The sequence below is a fragment of the Kogia breviceps genome, chromosome 17, assembly GCF_026419965.1.
Source record: "Kogia breviceps isolate mKogBre1 chromosome 17, mKogBre1 haplotype 1, whole genome shotgun sequence".
Taxonomy (NCBI): domain Eukaryota; kingdom Metazoa; phylum Chordata; class Mammalia; order Artiodactyla; family Physeteridae; genus Kogia; species Kogia breviceps.
The window spans coordinates 26,929,387-26,946,727 of NC_081326.1; the positions used below are offsets into that span (position 1 = coordinate 26,929,387).

At 42.5% G+C, this 17,341-nt stretch overlaps 1 protein-coding gene across 1 annotated transcript in view; it reads left to right on the forward strand.

Annotated features, from left to right (window-relative positions):
• The first annotated feature begins 16,673 nt into the window (after positions 1–16,673).
• ATP6V0D2 (ATPase H+ transporting V0 subunit d2) overlaps positions 16,674–17,341 on the forward strand; it is a 57,642-nt gene continuing 56,974 nt past the window's right edge. Inside the window, exon 1 of the mRNA XM_059043570.2 lies at positions 16,674–17,091. Within this exon, the coding sequence (XP_058899553.1) occupies positions 16,896–17,091 (196 nt within the window). The 5' untranslated portion in view covers positions 16,674–16,895. The remainder of the gene's footprint in view (positions 17,092–17,341) is intronic.

The window sequence follows — 17,341 nt, forward strand, 5'->3', positions numbered from 1 at the left end:
AAAACAATATATAATGCATAGCTCCAATCACTCAGTGCTGGGTTCCCTCCTATACCCAGTTTTTAAAAAGCAGAGTTAGAAGGGCACATTGAGTCCTAGGCAATAGAGATTCTGAACCCATAGGAACTTCCTAGATTAACACTCTGGCTTATATGTTATAAATTGAGTCAACTAAGTAACTTGGTGTGTGAAAGATATACTCAACAAGTTATAATCCAGTCCCTAAAGAATATTGCAGTGAAAGGATTTACAGAATTATGCCAAATCTAAAACTCAGTAAAGGGCTTCCCTGATGGCGCAGTGGTTGAGAGTCCGCCTGCCGATGCAGGAGACACGGGTTCGTGCCCTGGTCCGGGAGGATCCCACATGCCGCGGAGCAACTAAGCCCGTGAGCCATGGCCGCTGGGCCTGCGCGTCCGGAGCCTGTGCTCCGCAACGGGAGAGGCCACAACAGTGAGAGGCCCGCGTACCGCAAAATAATAAATAAATAAATAAAACTCAGTAAAGACACTATCATTTAGGGAAAACTCATTTCTCTCTTACATGAATAATATTGGTGGAAAACAGAAAAATATTATGAATTTTTGTATTCTATTCTATTGTAAGTATTTAGTACACTTCAGTGAAAGAAAGAGAGCAACGCAAGAAATTAGGGAGGTCACAAGGAGTGATACACTGGGAAGCCCTACAATTCTATACTCTCTTCTTTAGATGAAGAAGAAAAAAGTATAACCAAAAGCCATAGTTAACAGATAAAAATGAAGAATTTGCTTCATCTAGAATGAGTTCTTCTTGGAATAGCTGCAATTTTGTTGTTGTTTTTCAAGTTTTCCTTTTCTTTAGATCCCACCTACTGGGATTAATTTTCTCTAGAGTGATCTCATGCCTGAAACATCAGTTTGAAGGTGTAGGTGTTCATCTTATTGACTTCCTTTTCCCCAAGGTGCTGGGTTTGTGTTTGTAATGGCAACTAGCATGGGGCTCTTTTAAGCCAGTTTCACGTACAGAGTGAAGTGTGGAACCAACAGTGCAAAGCTCCTCTCTGAGCTTTCTTCTCATAAACCAATAATAAAGAACCTCTAAGTAGGACGCCTTTGTGTGAAATTCAGAGATGAGAGAAACGTTCCTGCTACCCTTGGCAGACTATTTTTCATTATCATAACACCAAAAAAAAAGCATAATAATTCAGACAAGTCTGTACGAAATTTTCAATTACTGAAAATATTTTGTCTCCACTATAGTAGTGAATCATTCCTGTTAATTTGCATAGCTCTACATTTAGCACTGAAAAAAAAGAGTATTTAGCTCTTGAAGAATTTCAAGTTCTATAAGTTATCTTATAATTGCAAAAAAAGAAGATAAACGTTAGTATATAATAATAAATTGCAGGTAAGATCTCTGCTGTCAAGTAAAAACACAAATTTTGCTTTTTTTAATAGTAATGACTCAAAGAAGTCGACAGCCAACTGATGAGTGAAGTTTCCCTGATATTGTGCATAAATCAAAGAAGATAAAGTGAGAGTTTTTCCATGATATTTTAGCTGATTTGCCTCAAAGAATTCTGCCTTTTCAAGTTGACAATTTGCATCCAAACTTTAAAAAAAATGATGATTAGAAATATATTTAGTTACCTGGAAAAATATTTACAATATATTTCCGGGTGGGGTAAAAACACCAAACTCTATACAGTATGATTTCATTTGTAATCTCACTAATGAGATAAGTTCCCGTGGTGTGGAAGGAAGCCTCCGGCCAAAAATCAAACAGCAAGGAACAGAGACTTGCTGACAATTATGTGACTGAACTTGGGAACAGATTCTCCCAAACTAGCTGAGCCTCGAGATGACGACAACCCCAGATGACAGCTTGACTGCCACCTCAGGAGAGCTTGGCTCTGAAAGTCGACTTCCAAGTTCAAGTCCCGTTTGCACCACTTACCAGTGCTGTGACCTTAGGAAAGTTACCTAGCCTCTCCATCACTCCAGCTTTCTTATCTATGAATTTGAAATAATAATAACACAAATGTCATAGGGTTGCTGTGAATAACTCCATTCATGTAAAGCAATTAGAACAGTACTTGGAACATTATAAATGCCCAGTAAATATCATTATTGTAATATATTATATATAATAACTACATAGTACACTAAAAGCTAACATAAGTAAATGGCTTTAAGGGGTTGTATTAGTTATCTCTTGTTTTATAACAAATCTCCCCTGAATTTAGTAGCTTTCAAACTTTAACAAAGTGAGCTGAGAAGCAACCCCTGTCTCTCAATAATAGGTCTGAGTATGTCCACCACACTAGGGCATCAGAGAGGTTACCTCTGCGAAAATGCACAGTTGGCTGGGCCCTCAGTCAGTCCACTTCCTCTAGTAGGAGTTTCTCAAGGTGCAGTTCTCATGGCTGCCATAGATAATCAAGTATCAAGACAATTGTTATGAAAAGAAAACCATAGTTGAACAGCTAAATGAACTATTTTTAAATGAGCATTTTAACAAACAAAAATCAAAACTTTTATTCCAAAAATATTTGCAGTTTTCATAAACATTTCAAAAACCAGTGGCTTCGAGACTGATTTCTAACCTAAATAAATCAACATTGTTTACAATTTACTGAAACATGCCCTGGATTTCCCTGCTGCCATGTTTAATTCAACCAAGACTCTAAAAAAAGTTAACAGAGAAAAGAACCTTGGTTTTTGATTGACTTGTGATTTCGGGGCATTTCCACAACCTGATACTTCTCTTATAATCGCGGTTCCCATACAAGCCTTTCTCTCCAGGGAAATAGCTTTCTTTTCCTAGGACACTATCAACCCATCCTTGGCAATGCTTTTTCTCTCTGACTGTTAGTCTGTGACCAATTTTCTCTCTCCAACATTTTGGAGAAACCTGCTATGGATTGAAATTGGAAGTAACAGCTTCCTTCCAAATGTTTGTCTCAGAATGTGGGACACAGCCCTGCGCCCAAGAGGACCCCATGGTCAAGCTGAAAAGACAGCTGTGAAAGCTTTCAAAACTTAATCTCTTCACCCTGTCATCAACTCCTCTGGTGTCCAAATTTGTCAGGTGGCATTTGGCGTCAGGAATAGCAGAGGATGTTTAAATCCAGATTTATTCCTCCATTATGTGAAGCTTTATTTCTGAAATGCTGTTTGGTTTCATTTTATTTTTTAAGACATTGTTTCTTGGTTTATTCACTTCAATTGCCACATACATAGTGGGTGCTTTCATGAAATAGTAAATTTTTGGTGGGGGAGTGCTTAGATTATTTAAATTATTATTATTAGTTTGTCCCTATATGTTTTTGTGCCTTTAAAAATATTGAATATATAAGCATCTGCTGGAAAAATAGGTCAGATGAGGAGTTTGATAAATATTCAGACTTTAAGGGCTTCCCTGGTGGCGCAGTGGTTGAGAATCCGCCTGCCGACGCAGGGGACACGGGTTCGTGCCCCGGTCCGGGAAGATCCCACGTGCTGCAGAGCGGCTGGGCCCGTGAGCCATGGCCGCTGAGCCTGCGCGTCCGGAGCCTGTGCTCCGCAACGGGAGAGGCCACAACAGTGAGAGGCCCGCCTAGCACCAAAAAAAAAAAAAAAAATGTTCAGACTTTAAAAGCATTCACTAGTTTGATATTTTTACTCTCATTTTTCTCACGCTTGATCTCAGCCATTACCAAAGGTTCTCAAACTTTAATGTGCATAAAAATAACTCAGGGGACTTCCCTGGTGGCGCAGTGGTTAAGAATCTGCCTGCCAAGGCAGGGGACACGGGTTCGAGCCCTGGTCCGGGAAGATCCCATTTGCCGCGGAGCAACTGGGCCCGCGGGCCGTAACTACTGAGCCTGAGCTCTAGAGCCCGCGAGCCACAACTACTGGAAGCCCGTGCGCCTAGAGCCCATGCCCCGCAGCTAGAGAAGCCACCGCAATGAGAAGCCCGCGCACCGCCACGAGGAGTAGACCCTGCTCGCCGCAACTAGAGAAAGTCCGCGCACAGCAACAAAGACCCAACACAGCCAAAAATAAGTAAATAAATAAATAAACGTTAATTGAAAACACAAAAAAACAAAAAAGCAAACTCAGGGAGCTAGTTAAAAATGTAAATTCCAGAACACTATTCCCAAAATTTTAGATTCATTGAGCCTGGGAAAAAAAGACCAAGAAGTTGCACTTTTAACAAACCAGTGTAAAGTGGTCTATAAACCACAATTTGAAAATACTGTTTTAGACATTCAAATCTAAAAGTCATTGAAATTTAAATCAAAGAATCATAACCACATTCAGTGCTATTACCCATAAATGGCAAAACTGGGCACCTAAACAGTAAATTCATAGACCCCAACCAAATGCCATCACCTCCAGGGAAAACAGATATGAGGTAGCCACCACCAGGAGAAGGGGACAGAGAGAGAGAGAGTAAGAGCGCTGGGCAAGCTCTGAATGGCGTGGACAGTGGACAGCAGGGGAGCATCGGGTACTGATTATGGCAAAGGAGTTGCTTTACCAACCCTTCTGTTAATGTTTAGTTTTGTTGTTTTCCAATTTCAGAGGTAATACGTGATTAGCGCAACCTTTCTGAAAACACAAAAAGAAAGCTGACTGTTAATAATCACTTTAATTTATGGATGTATATAAATATCTTTATTTTTCATATTTGTATATTGTTATTTCCTAAAAATAGCATGGTATATATAATGCAATGTAATTTTTTTCCACCGATCAGTATCTTTATTTCCCATGTCAAAAAAAAATCTAAAAGATGTTTTTAAGTGGCTAACCATCATTCCATCGTGTAGATATTCCACAATTTAATTAAATATGCTTTTGTTATTGAATATTCAGTCCCACTGTGTGGTGGACATGGGATGTGCCACCACCATCCCCTTCAACACATAGATATTTTAAATATTTAGAGAAGTCTTTTAATTTTTTCCTTTATTGTTTCTGCCTTTTGCAATGAACTCAGAAAGGACTCCTAGGGCTTCCCTGGTGGCGCAGTGGTTGAGAATCCGCCTGCCGATGCAGGAGACACGGGTTCGTGCCCTGGTCCGGGAAGATCCCACATGCCGCGGAGCAGCTAAACCCGTGAGCCATGGCCGCTAGGCCTGCGCGTCCGGAGCCTGTGCTCTGCAACGGGAGAGGCCACAACAGTGAGAGGTCCGCATACCGGAAAAAAAAAAAAAAAAAAAAAAAAAAAAAGAAAGGACTCCTACACTGGATACATTGTGATGTTGAAATGTACTGTGTAATCAGCCTCTGTACTTTTGATTGAACAGTTTCTCATTTTCTACCCACCGCACTGATTTGAGATCACCAAAGCAAATTATATCTCAGGGTTCAAGAGTCATTAGACCTGGCTCTCCCTGCGTTAGAAGTAGGGGAAAGTTACGGCCTCATTCTCCCCAAGTAAATCCCAACTCATCCAAATCTTTAAAACTTCCTGTCTTTTGTGACTTTGCAATTTGCCATTCTTCTCATTGACCCTATTTACCACTCTAGACCTATGAAATCCCATAGTGTTTTATTCAGTAGCCTGCTATCTAGTGGTTGAAATGGAGAAGTACAGGTATTTCCCCCCTAAAGAATAATCCCATTTCAGAATACAGCTCTAAGGTCACTCATATTTGTATAAAACTATGAATAGTTTATAAATCACTTTTCAAATAGTAGAATTAATCATAAACCTAGAGTCAGAATATCTTTCTCTCCAGATCTGCAATAACTGATTTGTAACGTCTGTTTTTTAAAAAAATTACTTAACTTTTTGAAGTTGGGTCTCCCTTTCTTTGACGTAAGAAGGCTGTTTTTGATGTTCCTAAGTTCTTTATAATTTTCCATACGTTTTACAATTCTATTATATGTAGCATTTGGAGAACTCTTAAATCAAGAAATTTCTTTTTCAGATTCTTTAATGATTAGACACAAAAAGCCATGAATTCCTCCTTATTTCTTCAGTTGGTATGACATTCTATCAAATTATCTCTGATAATATCCCTTCCTATTCTAAGATTATAAGGTTTGTTTGTATAAAACTCTCTCTGATTACAAATCTTTCTTCTGTGACATCTTTAATAATGTAAATATAATGTATAACAATGACCTCTATAATAATGTAAAATAACCTTTCTACCTAATAATTCATTTTTCTTAGCTCATATTTTCTAATAGAAACAGTGTTCTCAGCATAACAATGCCATTTATTATTCCCACTGGTGAATTTTCCATCATTAGCTCATGTAATTACCATACAAGCTTACTGCTGTAGCAAGACAGATCCTGGGATGTCTGCCATCAAGATAGAAAAAAATAGGGCTTCCCTGGTGGTACAGTGGTTAAGAATCCACCTGCCAATGTAGGGGACGCAGGTTCGAGCCCAGGTCCAGGAAGATCTCACATGCCGCCGAGCAACTAAGCCCGTGCACCACAACTACTGAGCCTGTGCTCTAGAGCCCATGAGCCACAACTACTGAGCCCGGGTGCCACAAGCTCTGAAGCCTGCACACCTAAAGCCCGTGCTCCAAGAGAAGCCACCGCAATGAGAAGCCCGCGCACTGCAATGAAGAGTAGCCCCCACTTGCCGCAACTAAAGAAAGCCTGTGTGCAGCAACAAAGACCCAACGCAGCCGAAAATGAATAAATAAATAGAGAGACAGAAAAAAATAAAAATGAGAAACATTTGGAGGGCAGAAAAAAACATTGTAAGGTTATTACCTTTTAAAATACATGTGAATTCAAAAATAGATAATTTCTTCAAGTGAAACATGAATATTTATACAATAGTATGATATACGAGTTTTATAACTTTTAAAAATTAATGTTATAAATCAGAATTTCTCAAATACTATTCCAAAGAATACTACTTCTTCAGGTTGTTAAAGACATTAATTATCCAAACGAAGGGAGTCATTGTCTAATCAATTATTTGGAAAATGCTGTTTTAAAGTTAAGTGGTTCTAATCACCAAAGGACTGCTCAGAGACTTCAGTATGTCAACATGCACTTTGTCCAGGGTGGGATGTACTATCTAACCTGTTTTTACACCGAGCTTTTCTTTACCCCCACAGAACATCTCTTATGAAACTGTCGACTGAAAAGAAAACACACACACACACACACACAGCTTAAGAGCAGTAAGTTTCAGGTTTATTTTATTTTATTTTTTAGTTTTTTCATGTTTGAGAGACAAAGCTCTCTTCGTTTATTTGTCAAGAGGATGGGGAAGAGGACTGAGAGGTCACAGGCATGTCTGCATATGGGGGTGCCAGAAGCTGGTATCCACCAGGCCCTCACTCTGCCAGGAGGCCTCTCTGGAAGGGGCTGCCAGCTCACAGATGCCTTGGACACCCTCCATGCCAATCACAAAAGAAGTCACCGCTGTTCCATTCTTGCCAATCTGTCTGGGAACCAGGGGAAGAAAGCAGATAATGATCCTTCAGGGGACAGAGAAAAAGATGTCATCAGCTCCTGGGCTAATGCCTCACATTCCAAGACCCTGAGACAGGCACACCCACCATGGGCTCCCAGGCCAGCCTGCCTTAGCCCCCAGGCATTTTGCAAGCCTGCCTCACCCCATTAATGCTCTCCCTCCAACCCCCAACAGGGCAGCGGGCATGTCAGGGGTCACTGTATGCTGTCTGTGGGCTCACAGGGGAACCCTCTCTCTTCCAAACTGCAGGCCCCCTGGGGACATGTGCAGTGCTCCAGCCGCCTGTTTTCGCAAAGCCTTGCTTAAGAAGGCCAAGCACAGGGTGACTCCCACTCCCACCCCCACCCCCGTAATGTCTGTGGAGTGAGTGTGTCTCTCTCACAGAAGTGACAGGAAGTTCTTTGTGAAGAAACAGGATACTTGGGATAGCCGGGGGCCAAGGAGGTATATGTGACAACCTCAGTTTTCCCATCTGTAAATAGGCATAATGGAGGTATCTACCTCATGGGGATGGCATGTCCGCATGAGGGGTGTGGACACGGGGACAAAACTTCTAAGGATCCAATGGAATCATGCATGTGAGTTACCTATTGAGTATCTGGCACGTGGTAAATTATGCATTACTTATCATTGTCAGAATTATTATCGCTCCCCAGCTTGAGGACCAGGTCTGAGCACCCCCCAGAAGTGACCATTCTTCACCAGCCTTTCTGGGCCAACGAAGGCTCCATTCTGGAAGGTTCTTTCAAGCTTCTCATGCACTTAGTACTTCGCAGGCATGGACTTGGCTCAGGAATATTTTTCACCCGGGAAGAAATTTTAACCTTGCCACAGAACCCCAGGTTTGGGAGCTGTAGGGGCTTCTCGGGAATCATTTAATCCCTGCCTCTCTATTCACAGAAAAGAAGGCTACAAACCAGAGATGGTTCATTTCCAGGTTTGCCTGGATCCCCCAGCTGCTCGGGACCCAGAACCCAGGTCTCCAGACATTCCTCTTTCCACTACTCCGTGGCCCTCCTGGGGGAACCTTACCTGGGACCCAAAGGTCGCAGCTTCAGAACATACCCAGAATTCCCCCTGGCCTGCTTGGAGAAGTTCTAGAAAATTACTCCTGTTTTCCTAAGATGTGGAGAAGTCTGAAGGCAGATGATAAGTGGCTTTGGTTTTGTCAGGGTAAAAACATCCCACCCTGCCAGGTGCCAGGGCAGGTACGGTATAGTGCCATGCCACGCAGTGCCCCCAGGGAGTGGTTAAAGGACAGCCTTCCCACTTCACAGATGGAAACACTGAGGTCCAACAGGCCACACCTTACCCAGGTGTTACAGGAACCGCTGCAGAGCCAGGAATTCATTCAATTCCACCACCACTCTCAAGGTGGCTCCACCACGGGTGGGTGGGTGGGCTGGGCTTGGCAAGGGGTCAATGGGCCCTGGGGCACAAGATCCTTCTTGCACAGGATGAGAAATTTATTTTTCCCCCAAACTTAGGAGGGGCCTGAGGTGGGATCCCTGCTCCCGGCCGCGCAGTTGGTGAGGAACTCGAAGAGGCGGGGTGCTCATCACACCGATGGAGGAGACCAGCAGCTATGCGCCGGGATCCGCCAAGTCGTACACCGGTGTGGCGAGGCCGGACCGCACCGTCACGTTCACGCGCTGCGGGGACACGAAAGCTTAACCTGAAGCCGGTGTAGGCCGGGATGGTGCTGAGGACCGGGGCGCGCGGAGTGCGGGAGCGCGGGGTGGAGATGCGCGGGCCCCAAGGGATTAGAGCTGGGGGCACCGGCCGGAGGTCACTTCGGGGGCCTGACTGGGCAAGGCGACACGGAGCGGATGTGGGGGACAGGGCCGCGAGGTCACAGAGAGCTGGAGGTTAAATTCGGCGGGCAGTGGGGCGGGCGGGCGAGGAAGGGTCGGTGGGGGAGCCGGGGCGGGGACAGAGCCCAGGGTGGCGGCAGTGGCCGCGCACAGCCTCTTCTCCAGACCCGCGGGCACGCGGCCAGCGGGCAAGTTCGTGTGCAGTTCAGCGAACTGCCGAGTCCAGCGGGAAGCTGTGCGAAGGGCAGCAGGGGAGAAGGCTCAGTTTTATTTTATTTGGGAACCTTATTGAGGACCATAGCCTGGAGACAGCCTCGCAGATAGCTCGGAGGTACTGCTCTGAAGAGCCAGTATAAATATGAATTTGGGTCTGGGGAATACATGTAGTCATGCGTTCATGTTGGTAAGAAATTATTGCTAATCACAAAAGCAGATATCTCACGTCAATGAGTTTAGCGTTTTTCTATGTATGGGAAGGTGCAAGAATCTGGGGTCACTGAAATTCTTCCTTAGATATGCATCTTAACTATGTAGGGACGGTAATCCTAAACATGGAATGCCTCATCCTGTTTCTGCCATCCTGAATTCCCTGAATTCAGGGCGTACAGTCGGTGGGTGACTGCAGTGGATCGCAACTTATCCCTTCGTGTAACTGGATGATGAACAACAGACACTCTGTTCTTCTTGTTTACAGACCCTTAAAACAAGATAAGTTGCAGTGAACATGTAGGGTAAATGCAACCAGACTGAAATAACAGATGAAAACATTTTTTTTTTAAATTGCTATTTAAGAGGAAGAGAAGAAGACCAGTGATGGCTTGCTGAGCCATCAAGAGATAGAGAGTAGGACACCATGACACTTAATGAGATGTCCAAAAACATCTAACATATACAACAGGAAGTCACTTGTGTAAGCCGCAGTGCGACTTTTTTAAATGAAAAATTTATAGGTAATGTATGTTAAAGAGAAAAACCACAGGCCCCAAAGGGCATCACTTTTGCGAAAGCCTATGATGCCACCTAGATTTCATAGCTAACCTAACTGCAGTTTCAACCTGCCTCAGAAATGTAATCTTAATCACGCAGCTGGAATTTTCCACTCAGCATGTTGGCCTGCTCCCCACCCCACCCCCACCCCCCATCCCAAAAGAAGAAGACGCAGTCTTCATGATAAAACCCTCTGGGCTTCTTCCCTCCAAAAATAAGTTGTCCTGGCCCAAAATAATCCTTTCTTTTCTTTTACTAATGACTTCCTCTCCCCACCCTTCTTTCTATAAAAGCCTTCTGCCTGTACCACTCCTGGGAGCGCTCTTGTAGTTAGTTACCAGATGGGATGCTTCCTGGTTCATGAATTGTTGAATAAAGCCAATTATACCTTCAGATTTACTCTGTTGAATTGTTCTTTGACAGGTAAATTAAGTGAAAAGGTGCTTGCTGTAATATTATGACGGCCCCTTGTGGTTCAAAACCAAAATGACCCTTTGAAAAATTAATCCTGGCACCATGAGCAGCAAATATCTTGGAGTTTAAATAACATTCTTTCAATGTTCCCCAAACTATTGTCAGTGGTTGTCTCTTCAGAGTGGTTTTAGAGGGACTTTCATCTCATATATTCCTGTAACAGTTAAAATTTTAGCAAAAAGTATGCATTGCCCTGGTAAGCAGAGCAGAAAACGATAAAGACTAAACAAAATATAAGGGAAAATAATCATCTTTCTCAGGTAGATATTCGTTTCTCTGCAAGCCAGAATATAGAATTTGGATTAAAGTAAATTAATGCCCTTAATCTTTTTAAATAAACAGGATTTTAACCTTTGCTTTAGAGTTATACTTACATAAGTATTTTATCTAAGTATTATGAGTGATGATTGGTTTTTGTACTTTTCTAATCAGATTAAAAATTTTGCCCTAGAACAGATTTTGTGATAAGAAATTAAATAGGGTCACTGAAGAACAAATAAGCTATTATGAAGGAAGACACATACTATATCGGGTCCAGGCTTAATTAACATATAAAAGCAAAACTATAATTGGGATAAAGTATAAAAGCTGAATCATTAAGGCAAACAGCACATTACAAATCACTGACAAAACTGATTTCTTCACCAGCCAACATGTGAAGTACTTTTAGTATTCTCTTTAGCAAGAAGAAAATATTAAAACACCCTTAAAACTTTAAATTATCCAAAACCAGCAAAGCGTAAGTGGTCCCACTTTTAACCTCAAACGAAAGATCCTTCATGCTGAAGTGGCCCAGAAAGTCAGTGATGCTGATGACAGTTGGCAAATACTCTGGCTTGTAAGAAAGGGCAGTGTTCTTGTCCTGAATTCAGTCACATGCTTTCTGGGTTTTCTCACTGTAGCCCACTTTAATCAAGTTGGGATTCTTGAAGAACGTACACAGAATTTAAGTTCATGTGGCTTTAAAACTCAATTTTTCAGCATGATGTGGTTTTTTTTGGACTGATATGGGAGGTTTGTTCTGTTTTGATATATTCCAATCAGAAAACTTAAGTACTGGAGAAAACAGTTAAGGAGAGGTAACCACAAACCCATCTACAAAGGCACTGTCTCTACTGGGCCCATGTGCTCTTAGAAATCAGCCACCTGCATGTACTGACCTTAGCATCCAGTGAGCAGTGCGGGGCGATCACACCACTTATTGAACAGCCCACTCCACTGCGGAGACTTTGCCTTTCTGCCAAAACGCATTAAGAACCACAATGTCAAAGCAGAGCTCCTTGGAGAAATAGCCGATTCCAGGTCAGGGTAAAAATTGAACAAAATGAGCATGGAACAGCCTGTCTACAGAAAGCAAGGAATTTGTCAAAGACTACTGGGGTTATATCAGAAAACAGGATGACTATGCTTAAATCCATATGTTAATAATAATATTTTTTATTTTGAAAAAAAACCCCTTATTGGTCACTTTTGGAGGATGCTAAGAGCCAACTTGCTATTTGGAAAACTGGTAAGTAAATGGAATGAGTTAAGCATTTATCCTGCTTTCTTATATGAAATGTAAACTAGGGTAACCAACAGTTGTTGTTGAAAAGTCTCTTTTTATATAGTTCTCCAGCTAATAAATGAAGAAGGAATGATAAACTAAAATATAATCATTTTGTGACTAAATAAAACAGTGGACCTAAGTGGTAATCATAAATGGCATCTGACATAAAAAAAAAAGAAAGAGGGCTTCCCTGGTGGCGCAGTGGTTGACAGTCCGCCTGCCAATGCAGGGAACGCGGGTTCGTGCCCCGGTCCGGGAAGATCCCACGTGCCGCGGAGCGGCTGGGCCCGTGAGCCATGGCCGCTGAGCCTGCGCAACCGGAGCCTGTGCAACGGGAGAGGCCACAGCAGTGAGGGGCCCGCGTACCGAAAAAAAAAAAGAAAAAAAAAAAAAATTAGAAAAAAAAAGAAAGAGATATATGTTACATGCATCCTGATGGAATCATTCAATACTGCTGTGAAGTTTTCTTGCAAAAAAATCGAACATGGGGCTTCCCTGGTGGCGCAGTGGTTGAGAATCTGCCTGCCAATGCAGGGAACACTGGTTCGAGCCCTAATCTGGGAAGATCCGACATGCTGCGGAGCAACTAGGCCCGTGAGCCAGAACTACTGAGCCTGCGCGTCTGGAGCTTGTGCTCTGCAACAAGAGAGGCCACAACAGTGAGAGGCCCGCGTACCACGATGAAGAGTGGCCCCTGCTCGCAGCAACTAGAGAAAGCCCTCGTACAGAAACAAAGACCCAACACAGCCAAAAATAAATAAATAAATTTTTTTTTTTAAAAAATCTAACATGAAAGTGATCTAGTGGCCAGATTTAACTACCAACCTATAGGAATAACAGGAGATAGATCAACAAGTTCAATGACACCTCAGGATGTAATCAGCAAATTCCAAACTGTGAAAAACTCTCCAGAACCTGAGACCAAGTGTCTCAAACAAAAAGCAGGGCTAGTGGGAGGGAAGGTGTACCTAAAAGAAAGTTAAGAGGCATGTAACCGAATTATAATGTCTCCTCATTCCAAGAAGCCAAGTATAAAAAAATTACGCTGAGAAAATTTGAACATTAACTGGATATTTAATATTAAGGAATAACTTCAAGTACAATGGAGTCATGATTATATTATAATATGTAATACAGTATATATAACAATATTATCTTATTGTTAAAGGATTTTTATCTTTTAGAGATAACTGAAATATTTATAGATAAAAAATATCTTGGATTTACTTGAAAATAATTAAGGGTAGAGAGGAAGTGGGCAATGTTATAGAGCAGGGCCAAAAACGATCGCCCAGACCAAATCTGGCCCACCACCTGTTTTTTTGTTTGTTTGTTTAAATATTTATTTATTTATTTGGCTGATCGGGTCTGGGGGCTTCTCTCTAGTTGTGGCGGGAGGGCTCCAGAGTGCGTGGTCTTAGTTGCCCCGCAGCATGTGGGACCTTAGTTCCCCAACCAGGGATCGAACCCATGTCCCCTGCATTGGAAGGCGGATTCTTAACCACTGGACTACCAGGGAAATCACATGTTTTTGGTAAATAAAGTTTTATTGGAACACAGGCTCATTTGTTTATGGGATCTATGACTGCTTTCTCGCTACAAAGGCAGAGTTGAGTGGTCGCAACAGAGACTGTATGGCCCACAAAGGCTAAAATATTTACTATTTGGCCCTATGGGGAAAAACCTTCCTGATCCTTGGTAAAGCTGAACTAAGACTGGCCATGAGTGAATAATTATTGAAGCAGGGTGATGGATACATGGGGGTTAATTATAAAGTATTGTTTCCATTTATATATGTTTGAAATGTCCCATAATAAAAAGGTTTAAAGTTTGTTTGTTTGTTTGAAGTGCTGATAGCTTTAGGAAAGGACTTGGACTTGGCCTTTGACTTTGTCACTGAGGATGGCATCCTGGGCCCACTCCAAGGTGTATCCTACACAACACGGCCTCTAAAGACACTCCGAGGGACTGTTTGGTTCGGAATGGCTACGAAGCTAATGGCTCTTGGGAGCTCTGAAAATTGACAGAAATTTGTAATAAGTCCTATATATTCTATATAGATAAGCATACATACACATATACATACATTTGTATAGCCTGCTACAAAACCGCAATACCTTCATTCTTCGGATACAATTACCAAATATAGTGTTTCCTAGAGAAACGTGGAACTAAAGACTCTGTAAGAGCAATTTTATCCAGCAAACAGCTATTTGAATCTCTGCTCACCCTCAAGGCATGCTACTAGGCACTTGAGAGACAGAAAGATGATAAGATACTCTTCCTGGCTTTCAGGAACTCAGTGTAGTTAAAGAATTAGGATTACAGTTTGTAGTAACAGGAGGAAGAAGAGAAACCATTGCAGTAGCTTCTTAGCACACAAGCCCACACCTACTAAGCATATTAGGGATTGCATCTCCTTTATTATTTACGACAAACTGAGGTGAGTGTTATTATCTTCATTTTACACATGAAAACACTGGCACTCAGAGAGAGGAAGTCATTTAAACTCATACTCTGTCACACTCCAAAGCCCACTCTCCTAAGCATCATTGGTAGTTTAAACACTGAAATGAAGATTTTTATTACATTTTCACCAGAAGGACCCATTTACAAAGAAGCTCTCCAGATTATTGTCACTGTGCTGGGTTTCCTCTCATACCCCATGAGTTTGATCTCATTTTTGATAAGTACCTTTAGCAGGAATGAGACATTTTTGCTGTTGCTAGCTTAGAAGAGTAATGTGAAGAAAAGGAAATATTTTGCCTGCTTCCTCCACTAATTTCATAGTAGTGGAGAAAGTAGATGTCTATCATTTTAAAGAAACATTGGAACTTGTCTAGTTATAAATATAAAATATGGCAAACAAGTTTTTCACACACACTCACACAAAATCCATTCTTTTTTGAGCATGTGGACATTCAGGGCTAGTTCTCAGCAAAACTATGAAGACTTTGTGTAGTGCTCTAGATATTTAACAACTGGCTCTCTCCCCAAAACATGTATATATGTTTATCATAAATTTTATGATATAAAGGATGCATATTACCCAATTTACAAATAACAATAAAATAATACTCTTTCTTACAAATCCCATATATTCCATTGATTTTCACAGTATGCTTTCATTTATCTTTGTTCAACTCTAGAATCTGTAGGCAACCTATGGTTGCAATTGACAAACAAGTGTAGTTCCAATGACTGTTGGTTGATATTTTTATTTACATTAATGAGTAGGACAAAAATGAAACAATGAATTCATGTGAAATGTGTGTGACTTCTTTGATGAATAAAACAGTTTTTTGAATACTGAAAGACTATTTCTTCAAATTTTTTGCAATTCACAATGTAACTCTAACAGGAAGGGGGACGGGCCCCTTCCAGGGCCAGAAAGTGAGCTCTTGTCTAATACTCAGAAATGGATTGTCGAGGAGACACACGTACTGACAAAGGATGAGAAGAGACTGGAGAATTTCTGGCACCTTAACTTCAATTAAGAATTTGACGCGGGCTTTCCTGGTGGCGCAGTGGTTGAGAGTCTGCCTGCGGATGCAGGGGACGCGGGTTCGTGCCCCAGTCCGGGAAGATCCCACGTGCCACTGAGCGGCTGGGCCCGTGAGCCATGGCCGCTGAGCCTACGCGTCTGGAGCCTGTGCTCCGCAACGGGAGAGGCCACAGCAGTGAGAGGCCCGCGTACCGCAAAAAAAAAAAAAAAAAATTGACACAGTATATATATGAAAGTGAAATACTACATATGTAAAATAGTGTTCAGGATATTTGATACAATTTTAGAGCTAAGTGTAAGGGAAAACCACCATTCCTTTTGGGAGCATGAAACAACAATTACCTCCTGGCTTAATTAAGCTGTGCATTTTGAGCTGCCTCCCCACTTCTGAGAGCTGGTTCCTTATTTGTGATTTGAGTAATAATACTATCACTCCATATACTCGTCTGAATATCCTGAGATCCAAATGGGAAAAAAAAAATGAAGAGCGCCTCGTAAAGGGTCAGATTTTGCAAAGGTAGTGGCTTATTAAGAATCACAACACTGTGTATCAGCTCCCAGGATTGTTTTCTGGTCTCTGCCTAAAGACTGGGCGCGGGGAGGGAAGCAGCTGAGAACCTTTGACCAGGTAAAGGCATTACTAGTCATTGGTTTTACAAACACGGTGCTGCTGTTGAATTAACTTCTCAGGGTTCTCCAAACTGCCTGCTCACTTTTGCTCTATTTACATATAAGTTAATTTAAAAAAAAGCCCTCTCTTCTTTCTTACTGATAGTCCTCAGGACACTTAGGACAAACGTAATTTACAATTGAAAGCTCAGATGGGGAAGGAATGTTTACACAACATTCTGCTGTAGCAAGGGTTCCAATAGCAGAGCAGGGAAGGGGTCATTTGCTCTCGCAGGGAAAGAGCCCTGACCCCCCCCCTTCTCACGACCGTCCTCTCCCAGCAAGGGTTTGCTCCCGGGTGCACCCGGGTTATCTAGCTGATTCACTGTTGATGTAAAAACAGGACTGTGCAGGCTATGTTGAAAGCCACTGAAAGCGGAGGAAACTAGTCACGAAACCCCGACTATCAGCTGAGAGATCGCTTCCCGGTAACCCCGGAGAACTGCTAGCACTCTTTCCAGACTGGTGCATGTCCTCGGGGTCTGCCCGGGACGCAGAGCAGTTTCAGCCTCTCTCGGCCGCGACCGCTTTCCCCATGCTTGAGGGCGCCGAGCTGTACTTCAACGCGGACCATGGCTACCTGGAGGGCCTGGTGCGAGGGTGTAAAGCCGGCCTCCTGACCCAGCAGGACTACAGCAACCTGGTCCAGTGTGAGACTCTGGAAGGTAAGCGCCGCTCTTCTCACCGTTTAGAAAGGAAAAAGGGGATTGATGCTGCCCACTGGAAGCATGGACCAGGGGCCTGGGAGTCCAGGGCGGGTTCTTAGGCCCAGGGTCCAGACTTCAGGGGTCCATGAACTTGGACGAGGAAAAAGAATAACACCTCTACTTTCAGTATTCTCTAAGTAAAATGTAGCATTTTCTTTCATGATGAATGTAGGCAACAAATCACGGCGGTTAGTACTTTGTCACCAAC